This window comes from Chinchilla lanigera, unplaced genomic scaffold (assembly GCF_000276665.1).
Source record: "Chinchilla lanigera isolate Chin_1 unplaced genomic scaffold, ChiLan1.0 scaffold00010, whole genome shotgun sequence".
Lineage (NCBI taxonomy): Eukaryota > Metazoa > Chordata > Mammalia > Rodentia > Chinchillidae > Chinchilla > Chinchilla lanigera.
The window spans coordinates 33,099,818-33,125,794 of NW_004955411.1; the positions used below are offsets into that span (position 1 = coordinate 33,099,818).

The window sequence follows — 25,977 nt, forward strand, 5'->3', positions numbered from 1 at the left end:
CAAAAATGTTCCTCGAAGTTTACAAATGCACAAATGTATGCATGCCATGCACTGAGACTAATGTATGTTTTTTGTAATAAAACACCTCACTGAACTCTGCATCAAAGCCAACAAGGAAACTATGATGTGCAAGTTCTGAAAAGATTCTTAAAGAAGTTTCTAGGTAATAAAGGAGAATTTAAAAACCCACATCTCAACAAATATAATATTTAACAATAATGTAACTAGAAATTTACCATAATGAAATTCTTTTTTTTTTTTTTTTTTTTTGGTTTTTCTCTGGTACCGGGAGCCGAACTCACGACCTTGCGCTTGCCAGGCAGGCGCTTTGCCGCTGAGCTAAATCCCCAGCCCCTACCATAATGAAATTCTAAAAAGTATATAAAAATAAAGTATAAAAATTAAATTTGCCTTTAAATAGTTCAAATGAGACAACTGCATTGCCAAAACAAACAGATCTAGCTTAATAAAAAGCCTCAAAATGGTAACAAAGAACATATATACTATCTTCTATTCAGGATGCTTAGAAAATAGCTCAATATGTCATTATTTACTTAATTTAACTTAATTTAATTAAGGACATGGCAAAATCATTACCCTACGTGCCAACTCTAAGTTTCTTGAAAGTTAAGATTTAATTAAATTATAATTTAAGGGTTGCTGAGAAGTTCCATAAATGACAGGCTCAAATATATGAAGCTGGCATTTAATAAAAACATATGGCACCTAATTTGTTAAAACAGAAAACTATCTTTATCTCTCTTTAAAATGTGTTAATGGTTGGGCCGGGGATATAGCTCAGTGGCACAGCTCCTGCCTGGCAAACACAAGGTCCTGAGTTCAATTGCCGGTACAAAAAAAAAAATAAAATGTGTAATGGAATGTGGTTTTTTACATAAGGGAGTACTACTCAGCCATGAAAGAAGGATAAACTTGAGATATTTCTGGGTAAATAGATGCACCTTGAAACCATACTCAAGTGAAATAAATCAGATACACATGTGTAAATACTGCATGTTTCTCTGGTATTAGAAACTGAAAGTGTAAGGACCAAAATGTATAATAGATATTGTGAAATAGGAAGAAAATGTTCAGATGGGAAAGGGAACTGGGGAGGGGTGAGGGAGAAAGGAAGAAAGGGAAAAGAAAAGAAAAGAAAAGAAAAGAAAAGAAAAGAAAAGAAAAGAAAAGAAAAAAGAAAAAAAAAGAAAAGATAAGAAAAGAAAAAGACAAAAGGAGAAAACAGAAACTAAGATTTTGTAAATAAGGACAGCAAGAAGAATTGAAGGGACGGTAGGGGGATAGGAAAAAAAAGGATCAAGTTATATCACATACAGGTACAAATTCCCTAGTGACTGTGATCATTATGTATACCTAAAACGTACCAATAAACCTACAAAAATTTTTTTAAAACTGGGAAAAAACAAAATGTGTAATGGGCCCTATAGAACTTACGCTGCATAAGCTTTTGCTATCCTCATGAACATAACTTCATCACCTCCTTTATCTGGATGATATTTAAGTGACAGCAAACGATACTGTTTCTTAATTTCTGCTAATGTTGCTCCCTTAAAAACAGAAACAAAAACTTCGTGTTAGTAAAAATAAGCATAATGTGAAGAAATAATACATCCTATTTTGAACCTATTCTAAACACAAAACTACTTAATATCCTGACAAAAGAAATGACATGTATTCATCCTACAGATTTTGTGCCATAAATTGTATCTTGTATATTTTTAAATAAAAACATACTTACCTGCTCTTACATGTTTATTTTACTGATCACCTACAGTGAGTGTTTCATGCAGCATACTAGGCACTGATGATTTGAGAATAAAACCATATACTGCCAAATTTAAATAAAATACAAGTATATTGATATTCAAATATCAAAAAAAATATCAAAAATATCCTGATTGTCATGATCATCACAAGAAAATTCAAGATTATATACAAACTTTCTTTTACAAAGCAGAAAACTAGATGAATACACTCCTTACTTTGTATGACTCTCTGGATCAAGCCATCTATTTAGCAAACAAGAAGTTAAAAACAAAGCAAACAAAAAACAACCGAACTGTGGTTTGGGGAAAAAACTGAAAGAGTCAATCTGACCACTAAAAAAGCTACAGAACCCCAGACAAAACAAAAGTTTTTCAGGTCTCATTTTCTCTATCTGAAAAAAAGCTACATGGTTTCTACCATTAATTTCAGTTCTAATGTTTGTTTTTTTTTTTTTTTTCCCCCCAAGACAGGGTCTCACTATGTAGTGCAGGCCCAGGCTGGCCTTGAACTCACAGCAATTCTTCTGCCTCAACCTCCCAAGTGCTGGTATTATAGGCATGTGCCAGCACACCCGGCCTCAGTTCTAATGCTATAATGATACACACAAAAGACTAATTTTCTATGGGGACTCATCAACCAAATTCAATCAAGAACCTAAGCATCATACCCAACGTTAACTTAAATTTCTCTGACGACACCAGTTCCTTATAGGACCCTTCAACCCAGCCTTCACAAACTGCCTAAATATCAGTCAACACAAGTTGGTATGATTTGTATCATTCTAACACAAATAACTTCCTATTTTATTTTCGACTTTTCATTAAACCAGTCTCACAGATGTCTTTTAATCTTTAAATATTTTTACATTTTAGCAATTCTAAATTAGTCCTTAATAACATGGCAATCAAAAGCTGAGGCTTTGAAAAAGCATATACTAGAATGATAACGATATAATGATATTTCATTTTAATAAAAAACTTAACTGACCAAGATCTGTTTTCTTTAGGCATAGCCCAATTTCTTTTACACATGGCCTTAACAGTATTACATAAAACTACTTACAGGATCCAAATTTAATACTTCATATGGATTGTATTCTTGATATTCTCGGTCTGTTTTGGAAACTTTGTATACAAGGAATAAGAACAACGCCCATCCTGCAAGCAGAACTATTTTTCTGTTAGGAAAAAGATAAATGAAGTATAAATAAGTACATTGGAATGGCCTTCTTGTGAGAGTCTAGTCTATGACATTATGTCAAGGTCACGGCATAAAACAATTAAAGGCAGTTCCATAGCACTATGCTACTCACTCAACTTCCACAAGTGCTGACTTATAATCTCCTGTTACAAGGACAGCACCTTCTTCACCTTTGAATTCTCTAGAATCTAGTGATTTCTGCCATATAATACATTTCCTCAGTTACTCTTTGTAGAATTTCAAGTATAAAAGTTAATTCAACTTATTAATTTATTGGACTCGTTAAATTATATATAAAAAATAAATAAATAAAGTATTCAGTAAGCCATGTAATGTAACAAAGAATTTATCTTACTAAAAGTCTAACTGCTGGGTCAAGGGTAATTTCATTAGTAAAAATAACTGGTCAATTGTGCAAAGATGAATAAACAGCCTTGTTGATAATAATAGATCTTTGGAGACAACCTAATCTCCGCTTACAGGGAACAAACTAAATAACCCTTTGCAGTAGACTAATTAAATAAACCATGATGCAGCTACACAATGGAACATTCATACCCAACAGAGATACAGAAACATGTACATTAATTAAAAACATAAAAAGGGACATATAATTTGAAAAGAAAACTAATTACTTCTCCCTTTCAATGTATTCTGTTTAGTAAACATATTTGAAAGACTGATGTTGGAGTCAGTTTTGGAGAGACTAAAGAAAAAGGAAACATATACACTCTGAACACTGTCAATAAAGTAATGCAAGCCCTAAAAAAGAACATATCCTTTCCATCTATAACTCATTCCACTTCAGGAAATTTAGAAGGAAATAAGCTAGAATTAAGGATATACAATATAAAAAGATACTTATGATATAAAGAACAACAAAACAACAAACTGGTAGAACAATACATTGAAATATTTTTTGGCCACGAAAGTAAAATTTGCTGTGTTGCATGTAGAAAACAGCTGTCGAACTCCGTAAAATACAGGTTCTGTTAATAAAATAGTACACTAAAAATAAATATATACTCATCATACCAGTAGTTATCATTAGGTGATGAAATGAAATGATTATTTTTATATGACCTTCACATAGCAAGTTGTTATACTGAACAAGATTTGTTAAAACAAAAAATTAATCACAGGAGACCAAATCAAACAGATTGACCTATCTTTCAAATTGGGAAGTTTTCCCAGTGTTTAAGTCTTATGGTAAATACCTCACTTAAAGTGCATTCCTCAGCTAGAATAAGCCTCTCCCTCTGGAATCATATGGAATGGTAAGTTCCAATTTACCTGCTTACCTTTATCATCCTGATTTTTTAAACAAAACAAATCCCCATTTTACCAATTGATGGAGACCACTATAAAGCAGCTCTGAGTGGGATTTAAAATTAACCAACTGGCTTTCCATGTTTACTTGTGAGTCTGTCCAAGGCCTAGGTCCCCTGTCTGGAGATGAGCAGTAGACTCACAGTAAGTGAACCTCTGTGAGTCACTGGTCCCAGCTGAGGTCTGTAGTGGCCTGTAATGCCATGATGCCTCAAAAGACAGAACAACGTCACAGTTAAGGATACCTGGCTCCAAGCTCAACTAACTAGATAAAGACTGTAGCCACAGGCATCTCACTCCTGCAGTGAAAGTCTTCCAGGTAGATAATATAATTCTCCTGAATTAACATTATGTATGGCTTGGAAAAGTCCTTGAACTGATTCCCACAGTTCTGCTCCGATTCCCCTGCTTTCTTCAGTATTCTCCTTCCTTGTTTGAATACCAAATAAATATGGGCTGCCCAGGGAAGTTCTTTGTCTCAGTCCCCAGAGAATCTGGAATTCTGCTAAAGGGTTTTGATCCTCTTGGAGCCCTACAATCATACCATTTGTCTCTTTTTAAAAAAAATTTTTTAAAGATTCCATCTCATTGCAGAAAGAATGGCTATTATTAAGAAATCAACCAATAACAAATGTTGGAAGGGAGGTGGAGAAAAAGGAACCCTTCTCCACTGTTGGTGGGAGTGCAGACTGGTGCCACCACTGTGTAAATCAGTCTGGAGATTCCTCAGTAAAATAGGATTTGAGGTCCCATTCAAACCAGCTATTCTCCTCCCGGGTATTTTTCCAGAAGAACTGAAAATAGCATACCACAGTGATATATGCGCACCCATGTTTATAGCAGTACAATTTGTAATCACTAAATCTTGGAAACAACCCAAATGTCTACCAACTGAGGAATGGATAAAAAAGATGTGGTATTTTTATACAATGGAGTATTACTCAGCTATAAAGATAAACTAGAAGCTTTTAGAGGTAAATGGATGCAACTAGAGACCATACTCATAAGTGAAATAAATCAGACTCACATGGGTAGATATCATACTGCCTCCCTAGTACAAGAACCTGAAAGAGTAAATAAAATCTGAAAGGTACAATAGATATTGTGAAAGGGAAAGAAACTGCTCAAATAGGAAAGAACAACTGGGATGAGAGAAAAGAGAAAAAAAAAGAAAGGAAGGTAAAAAATATGTATATGTATATGTATATATATATGTATATACACACAAGATAGCTAAGATAATTGTATTACTAATTTCTAGTGGTTTATTCAAAGAAACAGTTGACGTGTAATTGTTTGATCAATCTTACATGCCTATATCTGGTTATCTGAGCAACCACTTTGAAAATAACATTATGTCATCTAACGACCATTGTTAATTTCCTATCACCTTGTTTTGAAATTCTGTATCACTTGTCTCTTTTATTTAAGTCTTTGCTATCCACTTGTTTTTGCCGACCTGATAAGTCCATGATACCCAATGTTCTCTAAGCTTTCCCAACCATCATGCTTTTGGACTCATATCTTTCTACCAAAAATTCGTATTTCCCTCACTACCTACCCCAATTCTATTCATCACTTAAGACTCAATCCCCTCCTCAGTATCTTCCCAAGAGTTAAAAGCACAATACTACAGTTATAAATGCATTCCTAACTTTACAGCAGCACAATTTATAACAGCTAAATCTTGGAAACAGCCCATGTGCCCATCAATAGATGAATGGACAAAGAAAATGTGGTATTCATATATAATGGAGTACTACTCTGCCATAAAGAAGGATGAACTCGAGTCATTTATAGGAAAAGGGATGCACCTCAAGACCATAATCTTCAGTAAAATAAACTGGACATACAAGTTTAAAATATCACTGTGCCACTGGGAGTGGTGGTGCACACCTGCGATCCCAGCACTCAGGAGGCTGAGGCAGGAGGATTACCATGAGTTCAAGGCCAGCCTGAACTACAGAGTGAGACCCTGTCTCAAAAAAAAAAAATACACAAATAAATAAAATGTAATTGTTTTCCTTTATGAGAAACTCAATAACGGAGGACAGACATGTGGAAGTGGGAAGAACATGTTCAAATGGGAAAGGGAGCAAAGGAGGAGAGCGTGTGAAGGGAAGGAGGGGAAAGGGGGAAAGAGCAGAAAAAAATAGAAACAAAGCTTTTGTAAATTGGTAGGGGAACAAGGGTTGAAGGGAGAGAAGGGAACAGAAAAAAAAAGAAGCAAGATGTATTCTGTACACATACAAATTCCCCTTGATCAATATGTATGAGAAATATGTACTAATAAAAAGTATAAAGTTAAAAGAAGACAACACAAATGATCCACCTCCAAGCAGCACTCCTTAACTTTTGCCAAGATGATCAACAGGAGATGATAATTACAGCCACAAAGAAGCATAAACCAGCACTTTTCCCTCCTGACTTGTGTGGCATGTCCTGGGCACTGGATCTTACTCAGTTTTGTACCAGGCTGGCACAAACAAGCACAGCCACTAGACCAGCTCCCCTTAAACTCCTGAGAGCAGAGCAGAGCAGAGGCGGAAAACGTAACAGATTACGTCATGCTGTGCCAGATCTTCTCAAACCACATTTGGCTCCCCAAAGAGAGGCGTTTTCCCTGCACGTGGTTTCAGTAATTACTACCTTGTGAAGTCATGCATTTTTTCTGTAAGCACATTTTCTATGTCGTTTTGGAAACAACTTCTAAATATTACAAACCTCAGTTTCAGGAATGCTTTGAAAAGGGAAGCATTATACAATGCTTAATTTTCAAAGTATGCTTCAGGATTAAGTAGCAAAAAACATTTTTGATTATTTCTAACCTTATCTAAATTGTTACTGGAATCTACTTCTTTCATCTACACTTCAAGTAAATCAGTTCATTAGTCATTAAAAAAATGCAGATGTGTTTTCTGGTCTTTTTTTTTTCCTTGAAAACTGAGATTTATATACCAAAATAGTATTGAACAAAACTAGAAAAAAGAGGATTGGGAGATTAAAAAAATATTGTCCCTGATGTTTCACAAAAGCTTAGTTTAAAATGAGAGCCAACAGCAAAGAATAACAGAAGTGAACAGAAAGCTAATCCTGTCAAGCCTAACTCTGCCTTAGTTTCACATCACTGATTAACAGTTAACAGCAAAGCTGAGTTTTCCTCTCTTTACAAAGGAACTAAACGAAAGTCAAAGTTTACAAAGAAATACAATTCAAGTCTCCTGAATTAACACAGAATCAAACAGGCTTGCTCTAACTGCCAAAATAAAGGGTGACTAGGTAGCTGGCTCCACAACTTTTAGCTGCATGACCTTGGTCTTTCTTAATCTCAGTGTGAGGAAAAGTCAAAACATTTACTTTGTAGTTGACATAATTAAATGAGATAATGTATAAAGTACTTCTCATACAATATGTGCTCAATAAACTTTAATTAACACTATTAAATCCCAACTTGACCATGGCACCTCCATATTTTTGAAATTTTTAAAAGATTCTCTTGTAGACTTTAACAAAAACTCAAATTATAACAAGGTACATAAAGTCTTCATTCAAAATTTAACTTTTTTTTTTCCCTACCTCTGGACTCCAAAACCACTCTGCTTAGACACCTCTCAAGCTTATTATCTTACCTCTATGTTACAGTCTACAAATTACTTACAGACACATGTCCTAGTTATCCTTATGCTGTTATTTCACATGACACCTAGCAAAGATTAAAAGCAGTAAGTATGCTTTTTATTGAAATCCATTACTTACTTTACAGTGGGGATAATATTTGGCTGGGGTTTTAACAACCGCAAACGATACCACATACATCTTCCATATACTTTTCTGATATTCTTTAATCGAATTTGCTCTGTTAAAAAAAAAAATAAGTTAAATCATTTCTCAGAGTCAAATCAAGATCAGAGCTAACATCATTACTATGTTGATATCTTACTAGAACATGAAAGGATATCTATTTGAATAACCTCTAAAAAAATTCACAAGATAGGTTAAATTTTCTACCATTTATAACATGCTGTACCTGGGCAACTTTATTTAACTATTAGACAACTATTTTTTCATGAGAAACTTGACTTCTCTTTGAATATATGTAAAAACCAACTTGAACCCACACTATTTAGTCATATAATCAGTATTTCTGAGCAATTCTCTCCCCTATTCTCTCCTCCTATAAAAAAAAAACAAAAAGTGTAAGAGTTAAAATATGGTTTATTAAATAAGCTAAAGAAGGCATGGTGGCACATTCCTGTAATCCCAGCACTCAGAAGGCGGCTAAGGCAGGAAGATCACAAGTTTGAGGCCAGCCTGGGCTACACAGAGAGCTCAAGGCCAACCTGAGCTACATAGCAGGACTCTGTCTCAATACCCCACACACAAAGAAAAACATAATTTTTAAATCTGCATTTTAGCCAGGCATGGTGGTACATGTCTATAATCCCAACACTTGGGAGGCTGAGGCAAGAAGATCACTAGGAGTTGAGGCCAGTCTGGGCTACAAAGTGAGTTCAAGGCAGCTTGAACTGCATAGTAAAACCATGTCTTAAAAAGACCAAAAAAAAAAAAAAAAGAAAAGAAAAGTCTGCATTTTATTAAATTAAACCTCTACAGTATCCCACTTTCAACATAAAACCAAGAAAATATTTGATAAGGTTTCATAAGAACAATGCTGAAGTCTCTCCATAAACTAGACAGCTTGATCTATCAAAGGAATGATGTTCTCCTAACGTCCCCAGGTAGAAGTAGCACATATAGTTTTCAACATGTGAAGTACTGTATAATCTGTACTTGTTGCACCATGTGTGCCACTCTTCCAAGCTAGAAATTAAACCCTAACTCTTTAAATCAGTACGTATTACAGGGTATGGTTTATATATTATCACAGTGCCATTTAGACTTCCAGCACAACTAAGTATGCATGGGACACATTCCAAATCTCTGCATAAGACCTCAAGTTAGAGTAAATATCACTAAATCTTTCTGGACAGTTTTTATTTAAATGAAACACCTAGAAGTATAAAAATAAATTCTAAAGTCATAAATCAATTTTGTCAAAACATAATACAGGGGTGGGGTAGTAGCATGCCTATAGTTCTAGCTACTTGGAAGGCAGGGACAGGAGGATCCCAAATTCAAGAGCAACATGGGCAATTTAGTGAGACCCTGTCTTAAAATAAAAAGGGGCTAGGAGTTTAGCTCAGTGGTAGACTACTTATCTAACATGCAAAGCCCTGTGTTCAATCCATAGTACCAAAAGCAATAATAAAATAACACAAACATGTATCATGATCATGATGTATGATGATCACTGTGAACAGCTGTATTTCAGTGAGGCCACAGAGACAGTCTAGGTCTGGGGAAAGTTACTATAGTTATATTTCATAAACTATACATTCCTTGCTTCACACACGATATATTCCTTGCTAAAGGTAAAACCTATCCGTATCAGACATCTGCCAGACTGTAATATAATTGAATAAACTCTTAGCACCATATTCATAGATTTCAAGAACCCAAGAAATTGAACAAATGTTTCCCAGAGCTGAGGTCTTCAAACTTGTTTGCCTGCATACCACAAAAGAAAAATCATGTGCCTTCTTGCAGATTTCTAATTTAGCATCTGAAATTTTTCAACGTAATTTAAGAAAATGAAAAAAAAAAGAACTGCAAGATGTAATTTCTGACATAAAGCTGTCACTTTAAAATAAAATAGTTTCATCACTTTTCAATGAATCCAGTGAACTCTAAAGATGATAATAATTTCATACCTGCCATCACCCACTTACAAAAATTGATAAACTATTCTAATTTCCTCACATAATTTTACCCTAATGTAATATATTTTTACTCTGGTAAGTCTTTTCCTGTAACACTGAAACATACTTCTTAAAATTATTTTTATTTCCTGTTAGTATAAAGTTTTTCTTAACTTTGCTTTAAGAATTGTTATGGTTTGTGTCTGGGTGTCCCCCAAAAGCCTCCTGCGGCCATGGGGCAGGCTTTTAGAGTTAATTGATTAGGAGTGTGAGAACTACACCCACCCTGGAGTGGATAGTTTGCATATGTAAGGGAGAGGAAAAGGGTGCTTGAGGCCATTCCTGGCTTTTGTGTTTGTTGCTTTTGCTGTGCTCTGCCGCCCTGAGCTGTAGCTCTCTGCCATGTGCCACTCTGCCTTGTAATCTGCCAAGTATGGACTGAAACCTGCACAAACTGTACACGAAATAAACCTTTCCTTCCTTAATTTTGGGCGTCAGATATTTTGTCCCAGCAAGGAGAGAAAAGTAACCGAGACAAGAATGTTCAGAAAAGATGGAAGAATATTCAATACATAATACCCACCAAGTTCACTAATTGTTAGCACTTTATAGCTCTTGGCTATTTTTCTATTTCCTTTTTCTCCTTTTTAATCTCAACAATTTTAGGTAAGATGCAGATACCAATACACTTCACCTCTGAATACTTTGGCAAATATCACCAACAAACACTGGTAAATGAGCCTACCATACTAAAGTTTAAAACCCGAAAGGTGCCCTCTCGGATATAGCTCAGTGGCACAAGCAAGTGGAAGGTCCTGAGTTCAATTCCCAGTACAAAAAAAACCCATAAAGTTTTACATGTTAAGTTTTCAGGCACCATATTTTTGTTATCAAGATAACATACATAGTATAAACTGATAAATTCATCAAAATAAATTATAAAATGTTATGTTTTCCTTTACAAGCAACTTATAAATGTCCCAGATATTTAAAAGGGTTAAAAGCCTTTATTTTAAATAAGAAGTATACAACTGAGAATATGGCTCAATGTTTGGTAAAACAGTTTTATCTTTAAGAACACTTTGCCAAAAAATTGACGTTGTGATTACCTGATCGAATTTATAGAAAATATAAACTGGGTAATCTAATTAGCAAAAGCAGTCCTCATTGTTAAACCAATCACAAAACTCAAATTGTCAAAGAATCTAATTAAGCCAGACATGGTGGTGCATCCCTGTAACCCCAGGACTCTGGAGGCAGAGGTGGGAGGATAGCCACAAGTTTGAAGCTAGCCAGGGCTGTAAAGTGAGTGCAAACTACACAGTAAGCCCCGTCTTAAAAATACAAAAGAAAAGAAAAGAAAAAAATCCAAAAAAACAAGTCTTACTTCATTTTTTAGTATACTGATATATATTTTTACATTGTAATGACTATAAAAACCACTGAAAATATATTTTAAAATATACTTTGATGTACGTTATGCTAAACTAAAGAAAGCCAAACAATTCATGGAACACAATTTCCTTTGGAGGAATCAACTGATTCCTGAAAGTATTCCTAAATCTCTCAGGTGTCTAAGAATTAAGAACCTAGAGATTAAAACTTAGTATTCCAAAAAGTCAAAAAGACATTGGTTTTCTAGCTACTAAATCTAGCTGAACTACATTACCTCACCATGGTCAAAGTGGCTCACTAACTGTTTGGATAATTTTATTCACATTTTTTAAAAACAGGAAAACTAGTTTTACTATAATAGTGATTTATTTTTCAGAATGTTTAAATAGGAAAACCATGAAAATAATTTGGAAGTAAACTACTAAGAATCATTCTCTATGCCACCAAAAATATAACCTACCCACAAAAGAGAAGAGAAACTAAAAGTTCTATTACAGTCTTAACTTACAAGATTAGCCATGTGTATCAAGGCCAGTTCAGGACCATTTGGATTTGGGAAGGTCAGGTTCACTAGACTAAATACCTCTTACCATCATGACCACCCAGTGCATACAATCACAGATTACCCAATTTGGTAGGATTACAGAAATCTGGGCCCATTCACCAATTGTCCGCTAAGCATATTCCCACAATGGAGAAAGAAACTCAGAAGGTAACTGAAAACGTTCAATTTAAAAATTTTTTTTCTTTCAACGGTCACCCTATGTATTATAGAATGTTTAGCAGCATCATGTCCTCTGTTCCATTAGCTGCCAAAATTACAATCTCAGTAGAGACAAAGGCGTGGGGCGGGGGTGGGGGGGATGGGGGGGCGGACCCCTAGTCATTGCTAAACGGCCTCCAATTGAGTCAATCTCTTTCCCTCCCTCCCCTCTCCCCATCTCTGTTCTCTAGAGGCGCTTCAAAAGCAAGGTCAATGGTACAACAAGATCAGGAACACAGGGAGAAGAAAGTTTGGGAGAATAAACAGAGATAAAAAGACAAGAATTATCATTTTCCATTCCTTCAGGGGGAAAAAAACAATCACTATCTGAGTATTCACAGAAAACAGGGAAATGAAGGTAGTTTTGTCATTTATGTAAAAGACTAAAAAAGCCAAACAACAGCAAAAAAGCTTAGAGAAGACAGCCCAAAACAAGATCAATTAATGCTTGTTTGGCACTCTTGATGTCACTTGAAGGCAAAATAAATAAGTTAACCAGTTAATTAACATATTGCATAATTAGCCCTGGAATTGTATCTCACAATTGTTAAGCTGTCATTGTAAGACAATTTTGGAAAGACTACTTTAAAAACACAAATGGGTACAGTATAAACATCAAAAACATACCTACAGGATGACCAAAATACCTAACATTACACAATCCTAGATTTACGCTTCGGAAGAAAATTTCCTGTGACAGTATCATAATTCAAAACCAAAAGCACTACATTCCAAATAAGTACAAATGAAACATATATATTCTGGAAATCTACTGGGTGACATAAAAAATACTGTAGCTTTGTTAAGACAGGTGTGATGGTGTGTACGCATAGTCCCAGCTAACTAGGAGTGTGAGGCAGAAAGAGCCCTTGAGCCCAAGAATTCAAGGTTAGCCTAAGCAACACAGCAAGATCCTGTTCTAAGGAGGGGGCGGGGGAATGACACACTTTTGATAGTAACAAACACAACTAAGGTCAAATATATGAGGAATTTAAAAATACTGTAACTGATTCCTGAAACGTAAGGAAATAAAATAAGCAATACACTTTAAGATATGTACACGCAACTAAATTTACAAAGTAAACATTTTAAGACAATAGGACTTCAATTCTGAAAGGATATTTAAGCTTGTCAAAAAACTTTTTTCATCTCATTACTAATTGGGAGAAGCCAGGCAAGTTGGCTCACACCTGCAATTCCAGCTACTTGGGAACTTGAGGCAGAAGGATCTCAAGTTTAAGGCCAGCTGGAGCAATTTGTCAACATCAATTACCTCAAAATATGAATGAATGAATGAACGGGCCAAGGGTTTAAGTGAGTGGCAGGTCACCTGCCTAGCATGTGTGAAAGAGGCCCTGGGTTAAATCCTTAGTATAAGGAAAAAAAAAAAAAAAGAAATAAATGAAAGAATAATAACTCAAGGCTTGTCACTTCCCTGTTAAAACTCTTCAATAGCTTCCCACTGTCCCTAGTGAAATTTAAGCTTTCTATCCTGGCTTACAGACAGCTTTCTCTCTCACTTTACCCTGACTACACTTGCCACACCCTGCCACTAGATCTTCTGTTCCTGGAATATGCCAAACTTCTACATACAACTTTTACACCCAACTATTTCCCCAGCCTGAAGTAGGCTTTTCCCCTATTCTTTAGAACTTGAAGTGGCTGGCTCTCTTTTGTCACTCAACCCTCAACTTGAAATCACCCCTTTAGGAAGATGCTCTATAACGTTCTACTTTTCTACATAGCATTTACTGCTATGTGGTATATTTTATTGTTTACCCTCTCTTCAACACCCCAAAATGTAAACACCACAATAATACAGGATCTCGTTATGTAGCCCAGGCTGGTCTTGAACTACTGATCCTCCTTTCTCAGCCTCCCAAGGGCTGGGATTATAGACGTGCACCACCATGTCTGCCCCTTATACTATTCACTCCTATATGAATGCCTAACAGTGGCCTTGGCATATGGTAGGTACTTAAGAAGTATTTGTTAAATATCTCAACCATCCCATTTAGACCTCTCACTCTGGAGGTAAGCATGTATCATTGTTGTTATTATTATAACTTTAAAAATATTATTATAGCTTTAAAAAAAACCTTGAGGCTCAGAGAGGTTAAATAACTTGCTCAAAGTTACAGGTGTACCTAAAGAAAGGCTAACACTGTTATGGAATAGGAATGCGACTTCACCAAAGTTCAGATTCATAGACTTGCTTGTGAATTAGTCATTTTATTACAACAGGTTTCCTCTAATAAAGGAGTAATTACATCACCTAGACAATTCCCAAAAGCAGCTAAAATATACCGTGTCCCTGTTCTCATTAACTACATCTATCTCAATTACATCTCCAAAGCAGAAACTATAATATGAAGAAACCGAAGCCAAGAAATCAAAGAATTAATTACTAAGTTTTGGGTTGTTATGATTTAAACATGAAATGTCCCCTAAGACTCATACTGAGGGCTCCATCCCCAGTGTAGCAATGTTCAGAGGTGAGGCCTAAAACAAGTGACTGGATCATGGGGGTTCTCACTTCATCAAGTGAGGTAATCAATCTTTGAGAAGATCACAATTTGATTGCATTATTAAGAGGAAATGGAAACAGGAAGTGGGGCCTCGTAGTTGAAGGGACTGGATCACAAAACATGACCTTAAGGGCTATATCAGGTCCTCAGCTCTTTTGTCTGGCTCTTTCTCTTCTCTGTTTCCTGACTGCCATGAGGTGAGCAACTCTCCTCCACCACATCCTTTCACTATGCTGTTTCTGCCTTGGAGCCAGCCAGGGGCTAAAACCTCTGAAACCAACCTTTCGTCCTTTAAGTTGTTTATGTCAGGTGTGTACTGCACTCATCCTTGTATCATCTGCTGTACCTAGCACAAACAGCAAATGCTCAACCAGAAACAACTAGACTGAACTATACAAGCAAAAATCTGAAGGTGAAGAGACTTAGCATCTACATGAGAAAAATCCCTTTATCCATACTGAGACAAAAACACAGTTCCAGAGGTAAGAAACATCTTTTTGAGAGAATGAACACTAACAAAAGCTTTCAAAAAAATGATGGTGATATGGTATAGCATTATTCATCAACAGAGAATCTGGAAATAAAATATTTTTAAAAAGAAATCAGATAGATGTATAGAGACAGATTGAGATCTTTTTTATGACTGAATAAAAAATATGATTAAGGGAACAAACAACTGAGAAAATGAAAATATATCCATTTTTCAGGTCTCCCAAAATCAAGCAGGTATGCAATATACTGTATTCTAGGTCCTTCTGCCACCAAATTCCCAGCTGGTTTCCTCTATGAAGGACTTAAGTGTATACATATACTACTATATGTCCAATACCCTTCTGTCAGGATAGACTACAGATGGAGCTTTTCTTCTAAACAATCATTTATTAGATTCCTAAATCCCGTCAAGATCTAAAGTCTAGGGAAGGGAAAGGGAATGAAGAAAGGAATTAAGATGTGTCATGTACCTACATGTACCAACTTCCCACAAGGAATGTAAACATTATATACTACACACATACTAAAATAAACTAAAAAAAAGTCTGTAAGCCCTGGATCTGCAAGCTAACTCACCAAGAGACTGATATAACCCTACTTACTTAAAAAAAAAAAACTTCATCCCTATCCTTTTTAGCACACTCAATCCCCAAAATAATTGGATCAATCGTCAAACAACTTTCAAGGGGGCAAGAAATACGATGGAAATAAGCAAGTAAGTAGCCCATGCTATCTTAGAATTCTCTTTCCTCTCTAGCCATTCCTCTACAGTCTGACCTCAGTGGAATACACTCAAACAGATTCTTCTCTCGATCTAGTTTCTCTCTAATCAGAACCCAACACCTTCCACTCACAAAACCATTCTCCACACAATGTTCCACAAAAGCAAAACTGACCACGTCATGACTCTGCTTAAAACTTCTACTGTTTACCAAATGACTTACAGGATAAAGTATAGACTTCTTAAAATGAGTTCCTTGGCCCTACGTCAAATCACATTTCAAACCTTTACCATTCATGAACACCCCAACCTTTTGTACATGCTTTCCCCAGTTACAGCATGCCCTTCTTCCATTTATCTTTCAAGACCTATGCCAAATAACGTCCTTTGCATGAAACACTTCCTAAATCACAAAACACAGCAATTCACTCCTGCCTCTTGCTCCCATAGCATTTTCCACTTACCATTTTAATACTTACCATAAGGTATAGTGTGTATTTAACTACAGGAGGCAGTATAGAATAGCAGCTAATGAGACAAGTTTTGTAGTAAGACTTGGGTCTAATAGTCAGTATTCTACCTTATAGCTATATGGCTACCTCCTCTCTGGCTCAGTTTTTCAGAGATAATACATACTCCAAGTGCTAATATCAGTACACTCAGAGAACTCTGTACCTTGAGGTTAATAAACACTAATAAGCAGCAGTTGAGCCCCAAAGACATTAAAAAAGACCACGGTCATCTGCCTCAGACTGTGAGCCTTCCCAATAAAAATATGAAAGGACAACTGAAACTATTACATCCGAGGAACAGAAAGAAAAAAGACTGAAAAATAAAGCAGAGACTCTAAGAAGACCTGTGAGACACCAACAAGCAAACCATACGGAATTATCTGATAAAATAATGGCTGACGATTACCCAAATCTAACGAAAGACCTGAATGAATATTAACATCCATGAAAGTTCAATAAACTTTACGTAAGATAAACTCAAACAGTCTCACACTGAAATACATTCTAATCAACCAAAAAAGACGGGATCTGGCAAGCAACAAAAGTAATCTGTCACACATAAGAGATCTTCATGAAGATTACCATTAGATTTCTCACTACAAATTTTGAAGACAGTGAGCTAATATATTACAAGTGCTAAAAAAAAAAAAAAGATCAACCAAGAATAATGTATCTGGCAAAAACTACTTTTTTTAAAGCAAGTAAACTGCACGGGAAATACTTCAAAAGAATCAACAACTGGGATCTCATCTTACTGAAAAGTTATTGCACATCTAAAGAAATCACCAATAAAGTAAAAACAAAACCCACAAATCAGGAAAAAATTTTAGCCAACTTCCCCTCAGACAAAGGACTTCTATCTAGAACATATAAAGAATTTTTAAAAAATCAGGCCCCCCAAATTCAAAGTCCAATCCAAAAATGGGCATCTGAGACGAATAAACACTTCTCTAATGAAGAGATACTAATGGTGAATAAATATATGAAAAAATGTTCAACGTCATTAGTCATTCAAGAAATGCAAATTAAAACACTGACATTGCATCTCACCCAGAAAGAATGACCATCATTAAGAAATCAACCAAGATCCAGGAGTGGTGGCGCACGCCTGTAACCCCAGCACTTGGGAGGCTGAGGTAGGAGGATCACTGTGAGTTCGAGACCAGCCTGGGCTGCAAAGTGAGCTCAAGGCCAGCCTGAACTGCACAGCAAGACCCTGTCTCAAAAAGACAAAAAAAAAGAAATCAACCAATAACAAATGTTGGAGAGGCTGTGGGGAGAAAGGAACTCTACTCCACTGCTGGAAGGAGTGTAGACTGGTGAAACCACTGTGGAAATCAGTTTGGAGATTCCTCACAAAGTCAGAATTGGAAGTCCCATTTAACCCAGCTTTCCCCTTCTGGGTATTTTCCCAGAATTAAAGACATCATACCACAGCGATATATGTACACCCATGTTTATAGCAGCACAATTTGTTATAGCTAAATCTTGGAAATAACCCAGATGCCCATCCACTGAGGAATGGATAAAAAAAATGTGGTATATTCTGCAATGGAGTATTACTCAGCTATTAAAAAAGATAAACTTGAGGCTTTTGTAGGTAAATGGATGCAACTAGTGACCATACTTATAAGTGAAATAAGTCGGACCCAGATGGGTAAACATCATATTGTCTCCTTGGCGTAGGAACCTGAAAGACTAGGTAAAACTCAAAATGTACAATAGATGATAGGAAAGGGAAAGAAATTGCTCAAAGGAAGGAACGACTAGGATGAGGGAAAGAAGAAAAAAGAAAGAAGGCAAAAGATAAATATATATGAATAGCTGCGATAACTGTATTGCTGATGTCTGATGGTGTATTGAAATGAACAGTTAATGCTTGCAATTTTTTATGTTCTGGTCGACTGTGCATGCTGGTCTGAGCAACTGATGTGAAGGTAACAATACGCAATGGAATTGCAATGGTGAACTCCCCATCTTGTCTAGTGAAACTCTATATTATCTCTAAATGTTTTATCAAAGAATTATTTTCTTATTCTCTTTAATGGTTTGAGCAATCTCTCATTCTTACATCTGGTAACCTGAGCAATGCAGTTGAGGATAGTGGTATGTAATGTAACAACCACTGTTAATTTGTACTATTTTGTCTTGAGACCCTGTATCACTTTGACTGTTCTTGCTTTGATTTGTTTATGTTCGTGGTACTGGTATGCTGCTACTGTTCTGTTTTTTTTTTTTTGTTTGTTTGTTTCTCATTTACTATTCCCTTTAAAATAAAATTTTAAAAAAGCAAGTGAGAAAATCAAGACATTCTCAGATAAAAGCTAAGGAAGTTCATTACCACTAAACTTCCCTTGTAAAGAGTGCTGCAGATGAAAAGGAAAGGACACCAAACAATGACTCAAAGTCATGTAAGTAAAGATCTCAATAAAGGTAAATACGTAGGCAGGGCGTGGTGGCACACCCCTGTAATCCCAGCACTTGGGAGGCTGAGGCAGGATGATCGTTGCTAGTTTGAGACCAGCCTAGGCTACATAAGTGAGCTCAAGGCCAGCCCGAACTGCATAGAGACCCTGACTCAAAAAGACAAATAAATAAATAAATAAAAACAAAGGTAAATACCTGGGTGATTCTAATCTAAAAACTAGTATTCTTAGCAACGGTTTGTAACTATTTTTTTCTGTATGATTTATGAGACTAATACGCTAAAAAACATTAGTTTAAAAACTATTACTGTCACTTTATTTGTAATTCTACAAAATACAGGACTAATGTATTTGAAAGAATTAGGTTTTTCTGTTTGTTTTGGTGCACAAAATGATTAAAGCTCTGACTTTTGACATCAGCAACTAAAAGGGATGGGTCAGTTTTAAAGTAGTAGAGTTTCTGCATGTCATTGAAACTGACAGCTGTAAATTCAGTGTTATAACTTTAGGATGTTAATGTAATCCCCACACATAACCCACAAGTATCAAATAACCAAAACATATACAAAAGAATATGAGAAGAAATTTAAACATTTCACTACAGGGAAAAAAAAAACTGAACACAAGATGAGAGTCATACAAGAAATAAAGGCGAGAGGGAACTATAAAACAATGGCAAAAATGCTAAAAATTCTCCCTTATCAGTTAATACTTAAAAAGTAAATGCATTAAACATTCCATTCAAAAGACAAGACACTGACAGAATGGATCCGTGATCCCTGTAAATACGTTATCTACAAGAAACTCACTTTAAATCTAAAGACATACAGATTAAAAGTTAAAAGATGAAAAAAGACACTGCAATGCAAACAGTACCCAAAAGAGAGCAAAGGTACCTATAGGAACAGACAAAATGTACTTCAAATCAAAAAATGATACAAGGGGCTGGGGAATTAGCTCAGCGGCAAAGCTCCTGCCTGGCAAGTGCAAGGTCATGAGTTCGGTTCCAGTACCCGAGAAAAACCAAAACCAAAAACAAAAAAAATGATACAAGAGGAAGGATACTGTGTATTAGTAGTAAAAAGTTTGATACAATAAGATATAATAAGGATAACATTTATGCACCTATTGAAAGACCACCAAAATTTGATGAAATAACTCCTAAAACTGAAGGGAGAAATACACAGTTCCACAGTAATGGTTGGAGAGTTCAACATTACCTTCTCAATAATGGATACAGCAACCAAACAAGGTAAACAGAGGATTTCACATGATAAACCAACTAGTTCAAAGACATAAACAGAAACACTTACCCAATAAGAACCATCACATTTTTCTCAAGTGCACATGGGACATTTTCCAAGAAAGACCATAAATTAGGCCTTGAATTAAGTCTCAACAGTGTTAAGAAGATAGGTATCAGAGATTCCATACAAAGTATCTTTTTTCCAACAATGGAATGACCTTAGAAATCAGTAACAGAAGTGTAATTGTTATAGTAAAAGTCACAAAACTATGGAAATTAAACAATACACTCTGCATCAATGGATCTAAGAAAACACTAGAATTAGAAAATTTTCAGAGGTGGATGAAAATGAAAATGCCACATACCAAAACAACTCACTACACCCAGTGTTCAAGGGGGAAGTTGTAGCTATACTTACTTGAAATCGTCACTTAAGGAGGTTAAGGGGGAGAGGGGTTGCACAGACAAAAATGTTTCTCTGGTGATCTGGGTGATGGAATTACAAGCAACTTTGGATTCCATCCTCTGTGCTTTTCTGAATTGGGTGTGTACAGTTGAAGAAAAATGATACACTTAAAAATGAGACTTGTAACACCTAGAAGGAGGATCTAACACAGAGTTAAAGCTCAAATACGGGGCTGGGGACTTAGCTCAGCGGCAAAAGCACCTGCCTGGCAAGTGCAAGGTCGTGAGTTCGGTTCCCGGTACCGGAGAAAAACCAAAAAAATAAAAATAAAAATAAATAAAAAAATAAAAAATAAATAAAGCTCAAATACTTGCTAAATGAAAGAACTTCTACAATGTATATAGATTTACAAGCATGTTTGTACATATTTCTTTCCTTGCTTCTCATAATCACTTCTTGGGTAGAAAGGGCAGGTTATTATTACTACTCCTAGAAACTGGGGCTTAGGAGTTCAGAGATAACTAAATGAGGACTAGGGTGGACTAGTAAAAATTTTTCAAATTCAGGGTATTTGTTTTTACTATACTACTGCACACTGAAAATGGACTCTTAGTTACATTCCCAAGTAAGAGAGATGATTCACTTATATTCCGTCTGAGAGGAAACAAGCACAGAATGAGGAAATGTAATTTTTATAAAGCTTTAATTCTTCCAAATACCAAAAAACCAAATTTGAGTATTTAAGTACCAAATCAAAACAGATGCATATCACCATGTAGCACATACTGTCTTAAACACTTTACACATAACTCACTGTTTAATCCTTACTTTAATTCTATAAAACAAGTTAGTGTCTCTATTTTACAAATGACTATGCTGCAACACACAGAAATTAAATAAGTTAACTAAAATCAGTTAGCTGCAGAAACAAGTTTCAAAGCAGTAAGCAAAGTTTCAAAGGAGTAAGGTCAAGAAAGTATTTAAAAAGATCAAGAAGTCAAAAAATAAGAATCTCAAAAAGGCAGTAACTTATCGTAACTCAAAAGACCTATAATGCTTAACCTATAGAAAGAAAGCATGTTTTATTTCAAATTCTATAATCACAAGTCATCAGTTATTTTCTCTTGTCAAATACACTAATGTGAACCTAGTATAACAATGAGAACAATTTAAAACGACTCTCCTATTATAAATTAAGGAAGTAGCAAACAAAATTATGCTCTAAAAAATAAGTCAGATTGAAATTACATATAAACATTAAGAATACCATATTTAAACAGCACTAGGCAACCATTAACAGCTGTCATCGAGAAAGAAGAGGGCAGTACACACAAAAGATCACAGTACTGTAGGCAACAGCAAAGGTGGGTTGTGGCTAGGTTAACTATGAAATGATTTCAAAATGTTAAGAACTCGAGCCGGGGATACACCTCAGTGGCGCAAGCACCTGCCTGGCAAGCGCAAGGTCCTGAGTTCGATTCCTGATACAAAAAAAAAAAAAGTAGGTACATCTGCCACAAAAATTCAAGTGTTAAGAACATCTAAAATTCTGTAAGGCTCCAACCACAGCACATTGATAAATATTTGGGAAGTTATTAATAGATGATTACAATAAACTGGTTATAAACATTATTAAAGTTATTTTTTAAAACAGCTGGCTTTCAACTACCAGAACTTGACAGCACTGTTTTACAAAAAATACTTCTTAGCTTTGTAAAATGAAAAAGCCAAGGCATTGGTTTTTAAGGGAGAGTGGGTTGATGATTTAGCAAAGAGCACATACCAAAACAAATGAACCACCATCCAAAATGACAACTCCAGCAAAACACCATTCAAAGGAATTTCTCCTCAAAACTTCACTTCTCAAAAAACAGCTACAATTTAGGACCATGTAGGGAACTTTTAATATAGCAATACATAGCACCCACAAGCGGAATATCTGGTATAGTTTTTTAAAGCTCCCCAAGTGATTTTAACATGTAGCCACAATTGAGAACCACTGCTGTAAGGCATTCTAAACCCTTTATGTTATTACCTTTTCACATGGGACTTTTGTCCATAATTGTCAGAAAAGTATTGTTCCTTTATTCAGCCAATTTGAAACAACCAAGAGTAAGACGGATAAGACCCTTCACCATCAGAGTGTAAATTTTAAGTACACTTAGCCCAACATGTTACACAAAAATAAAGACACACAAGGATTTCATTAATGTTTTAGATAAAGTTCAGTTAACGTGTCAAATATGCCAATAACCAAGCTATTTCTATTTTTCACATTTTGTGAAACAGCACCAAGCTTTCTAATGTACTCAAGAGCCTAATAAACCCCAAAGAACCACACTTCCAACTTTGAAACTTAAAGCCCAATATGTGTCATCAAAAGAAAAAAAGCAACATAAAAACTGCTTAAATACAAACTTAAAGATGTATACTGGCAAAGCAAATCTTTTCATGCAAATGATCTGAAAAGTCAAGACTGTTAGAAGAACTCTGAAATTCAAACTCACACCTACATTTGTACTTGGCTACTTAACAGTTTCATAGGAAAACTAAGTAAGCGTCAAACCAAATATTAAAACATGCTGTTGTGGTCATCAAAATACTACAGGCCCACATTTTACGTTCAGAAACTTTTGTCAGAGGGCTTCAAAATTTTTCAGATTTTAGAAAGTGTTACCCTACCGTGCCTTAGAAGGCTAAAACAGCACCAGTAATCAAATAAATATTCCAAAAAGAAAATGTAATTATTTTCTAAGTGAGAAGAATAAAGGTTACTAAGTAGCCTGACTGCAAGTGAGCATTTGATTTTGTTACAAACATCTGAAGAACTTTGTTTCTCCAGCTTTAAATGAACCTGTAATTCAAGATTTCTCTTTGACATTCAGGACATTGCAACTAGGCTTCTAAAAGAAGCCACATGACGCAAATTCTTTTAATACTACTGTAATTCTAAAGAAACAACTCAAGTTATGGCAAACCCACGAAAAAACTTCAAATGGTGTCCAACGATTTTTAACCATTACAATAGCATTTAAGTATCCTCCTTAACTTCCATAATGAAATTTTGGGCAAGACCAAACAAATACACTAAATGTGTACATTTACTAAGTCTGAAACTAAAAGGCAGGTGTAAAGATGAGAGGCAAATCTACTTTAAAAGCTAACTTGATTTCTATCTATGAGTATGAAATAAAGGGCTCTGAAGCTAAAATGGGGGCCAGGGGTGGGGTGCATGCCTATAATCCCTGCACTCAGGAGGATTGTTGTGAGTTCAAGGCCAGCGTGCACTATACCTAAAGGAATTCAAGGTCAGTCTGGACTACATAGGAAGACCCTGTCTCCAAAAAAAAAAAAAAAAATCTTCCTTGAAGCTAAAATGATCAAAGTTCTAATCCAGGCTCCATCATACAGGAGTTATTTATACCTTCCAAGCTCCATTTTCCTCATCTGTAAAATGGAATAATAACATAATCTATCTCACTGAATTTTTAGGAGTATTAAATCAAGTAATATTTTAAGTCTATGACATACAAGTAGTCAATATTAATTTACCCCACCTAAACGACAATCTTTCTCCAAAGACCATCTGTACCTAAAAGGGTTCAAGTATGACTTGCCTGTGATATGTTATCAAATTTTAAGACAAAATCCACCATGAAAAATGACTTTCAACTTTCAAAAAATCCAGTTAAAGTGATGACTAATTTCTGAAATCAGGGCAGCTTCTCAAAACACATTCTAAACTGGGCATAGTGGCACATGCTTGTAATCCCTGCACTCTGGGAAGCTGAGGCAGGAGGATGGCAAGTTTGAGGCCAGCTTGAGTAATTTAGTGACTTACAGAGACCCTGTCTCAAAAAATAAAAAATCAAACCAACAAAAAGTAACAGCTGAGTGTAGTGGCGCACACCTGTAGTCTTAGCACTTGGGAGGCTGAAGCAGGAGGATCCTTGTGAGTTGGAGACCAGCCTGGGCTAGAAAGTGAGCTCAAGGCCAGACTGAACTTCATAGCAAGACCCTGTCTCAGAAAGATAACAACAAAGAAACCGCCCCCCCCCGACACACACACACACACACACACACACACACACACACACACTCTAACCAAACCAACCTATTCTAATTCCCTTGTCCACAATCAACTGCACACTGAAATGGGTGAAAAGTGAAAATAAACTACTGAAAAATGGAAACTTGAAATACTAGGAGAACGACCTACGTTTGCTGATCCTGCTGATCCGAAAACACTTATTAAGACTTCATCACTTACACACAATTACCGTCCAAGAACCCAAGCATATTTAAATGCACTTAGGAAAAGACATAAGTTCAAAAATCCAAATTTTAGCTGGGCATGGTAGTGCACACCTGCAATCCCAGCACTTGGGAGGCTGAGGCACAGGGATCGCAGCAAGTAGGCCAGCGTGCGCTACATAGGGAGTTCAAGGCCAACCTGAACTACATAGTGAGACCTGTTTCCAAAAAAAAAAAATCCAAACTTTGTAAACTAGGTACTTAACGAAAATACTAATAATACTGGTACCTTGGGCAGCTTTTTGTTTTTAATGGATATTTCAAATTATTGTCAAATGTACAAAGAGAATCTTTAGTTGCTCTTTATCCTAAATTCACTGTATTTTAGTTCCATTATGTAACCATGAATTTTACAAGACACAAACGTTTCAAACAACTTCTAAATGGACTGGGGGTTAACCGTTAACAATTTTCAGAAGTACAGTACATAGTCACTGTTAGCACTACCATAAATAACCCACTAGACGCTTGCAGCTCAGCCAAATTTAAGGATGCCCCATGGCATGTCTTAGCGGAGGGAAACGAATGAAATCCAACACTACCCAAACATAAAATGCCACGAAAAGAAAAATCTGTCATTCTGTATTCTAAAACGACGATGTTTAAGGTGAGAAGATCTAGAACTAAAAGCAAATGGACCAGGCTACCTTAAAACTACCTACAAGATTAACCAAACGAAGACTTAATCCTTCCTACTTGCACGTTTTCCTTCCTAAACAGGAAACTCCAAAGGAAGTAGAGAAAAGCCTATTTTTGTAAGGAGGAATAACGGCATTGCTTGCAACCCCCAGAGTGAACGAATGAAAAAAGCAACGAGAGGAAGTGACGGGGGCGGGCACCGGGGGGCTCACTCGGGAGCCCCGGACGCCACGGCTCGGAGGGCGCCCCAAACATCTGTAACAAACATCTGTAGCAGCAGACGCTGCGGGGGGAGGGTCGCGGCCGGACCGCCGGGTCTCCTCCGAGGCCGACCCCGCTCCGCGCCCGGCCCCCGCCTCCCCAGCCATCCCATCCCGCTCGCTGCGGAAGGACGCCCATAGAAGGCAGCAGACAAAGGGGCAGCGAGGGCGGCGAGCGGGTCCAGAACAAAGGGCAGGG

The 25,977-nt window shown here is 36.2% G+C and overlaps 1 protein-coding gene across 1 annotated transcript in view; it reads right to left on the reverse strand.

Annotated features, from left to right (window-relative positions):
* Sec63 (SEC63 homolog, protein translocation regulator) overlaps positions 1-25,977 on the reverse strand; it is a 63,270-nt gene that overhangs the window by 36,762 nt on the left and 531 nt on the right. The window contains exons 2-4 of the mRNA XM_005377841.2: positions 8,074-8,179; positions 2,851-2,965; positions 1,456-1,568 (exon numbers count right to left, since the gene is read on the reverse strand). Coding sequence (XP_005377898.1) covers positions 1,456-1,568; positions 2,851-2,965; positions 8,074-8,179 — 334 coding nt within the window. The remainder of the gene's footprint in view (positions 1-1,455; positions 1,569-2,850; positions 2,966-8,073; positions 8,180-25,977) is intronic.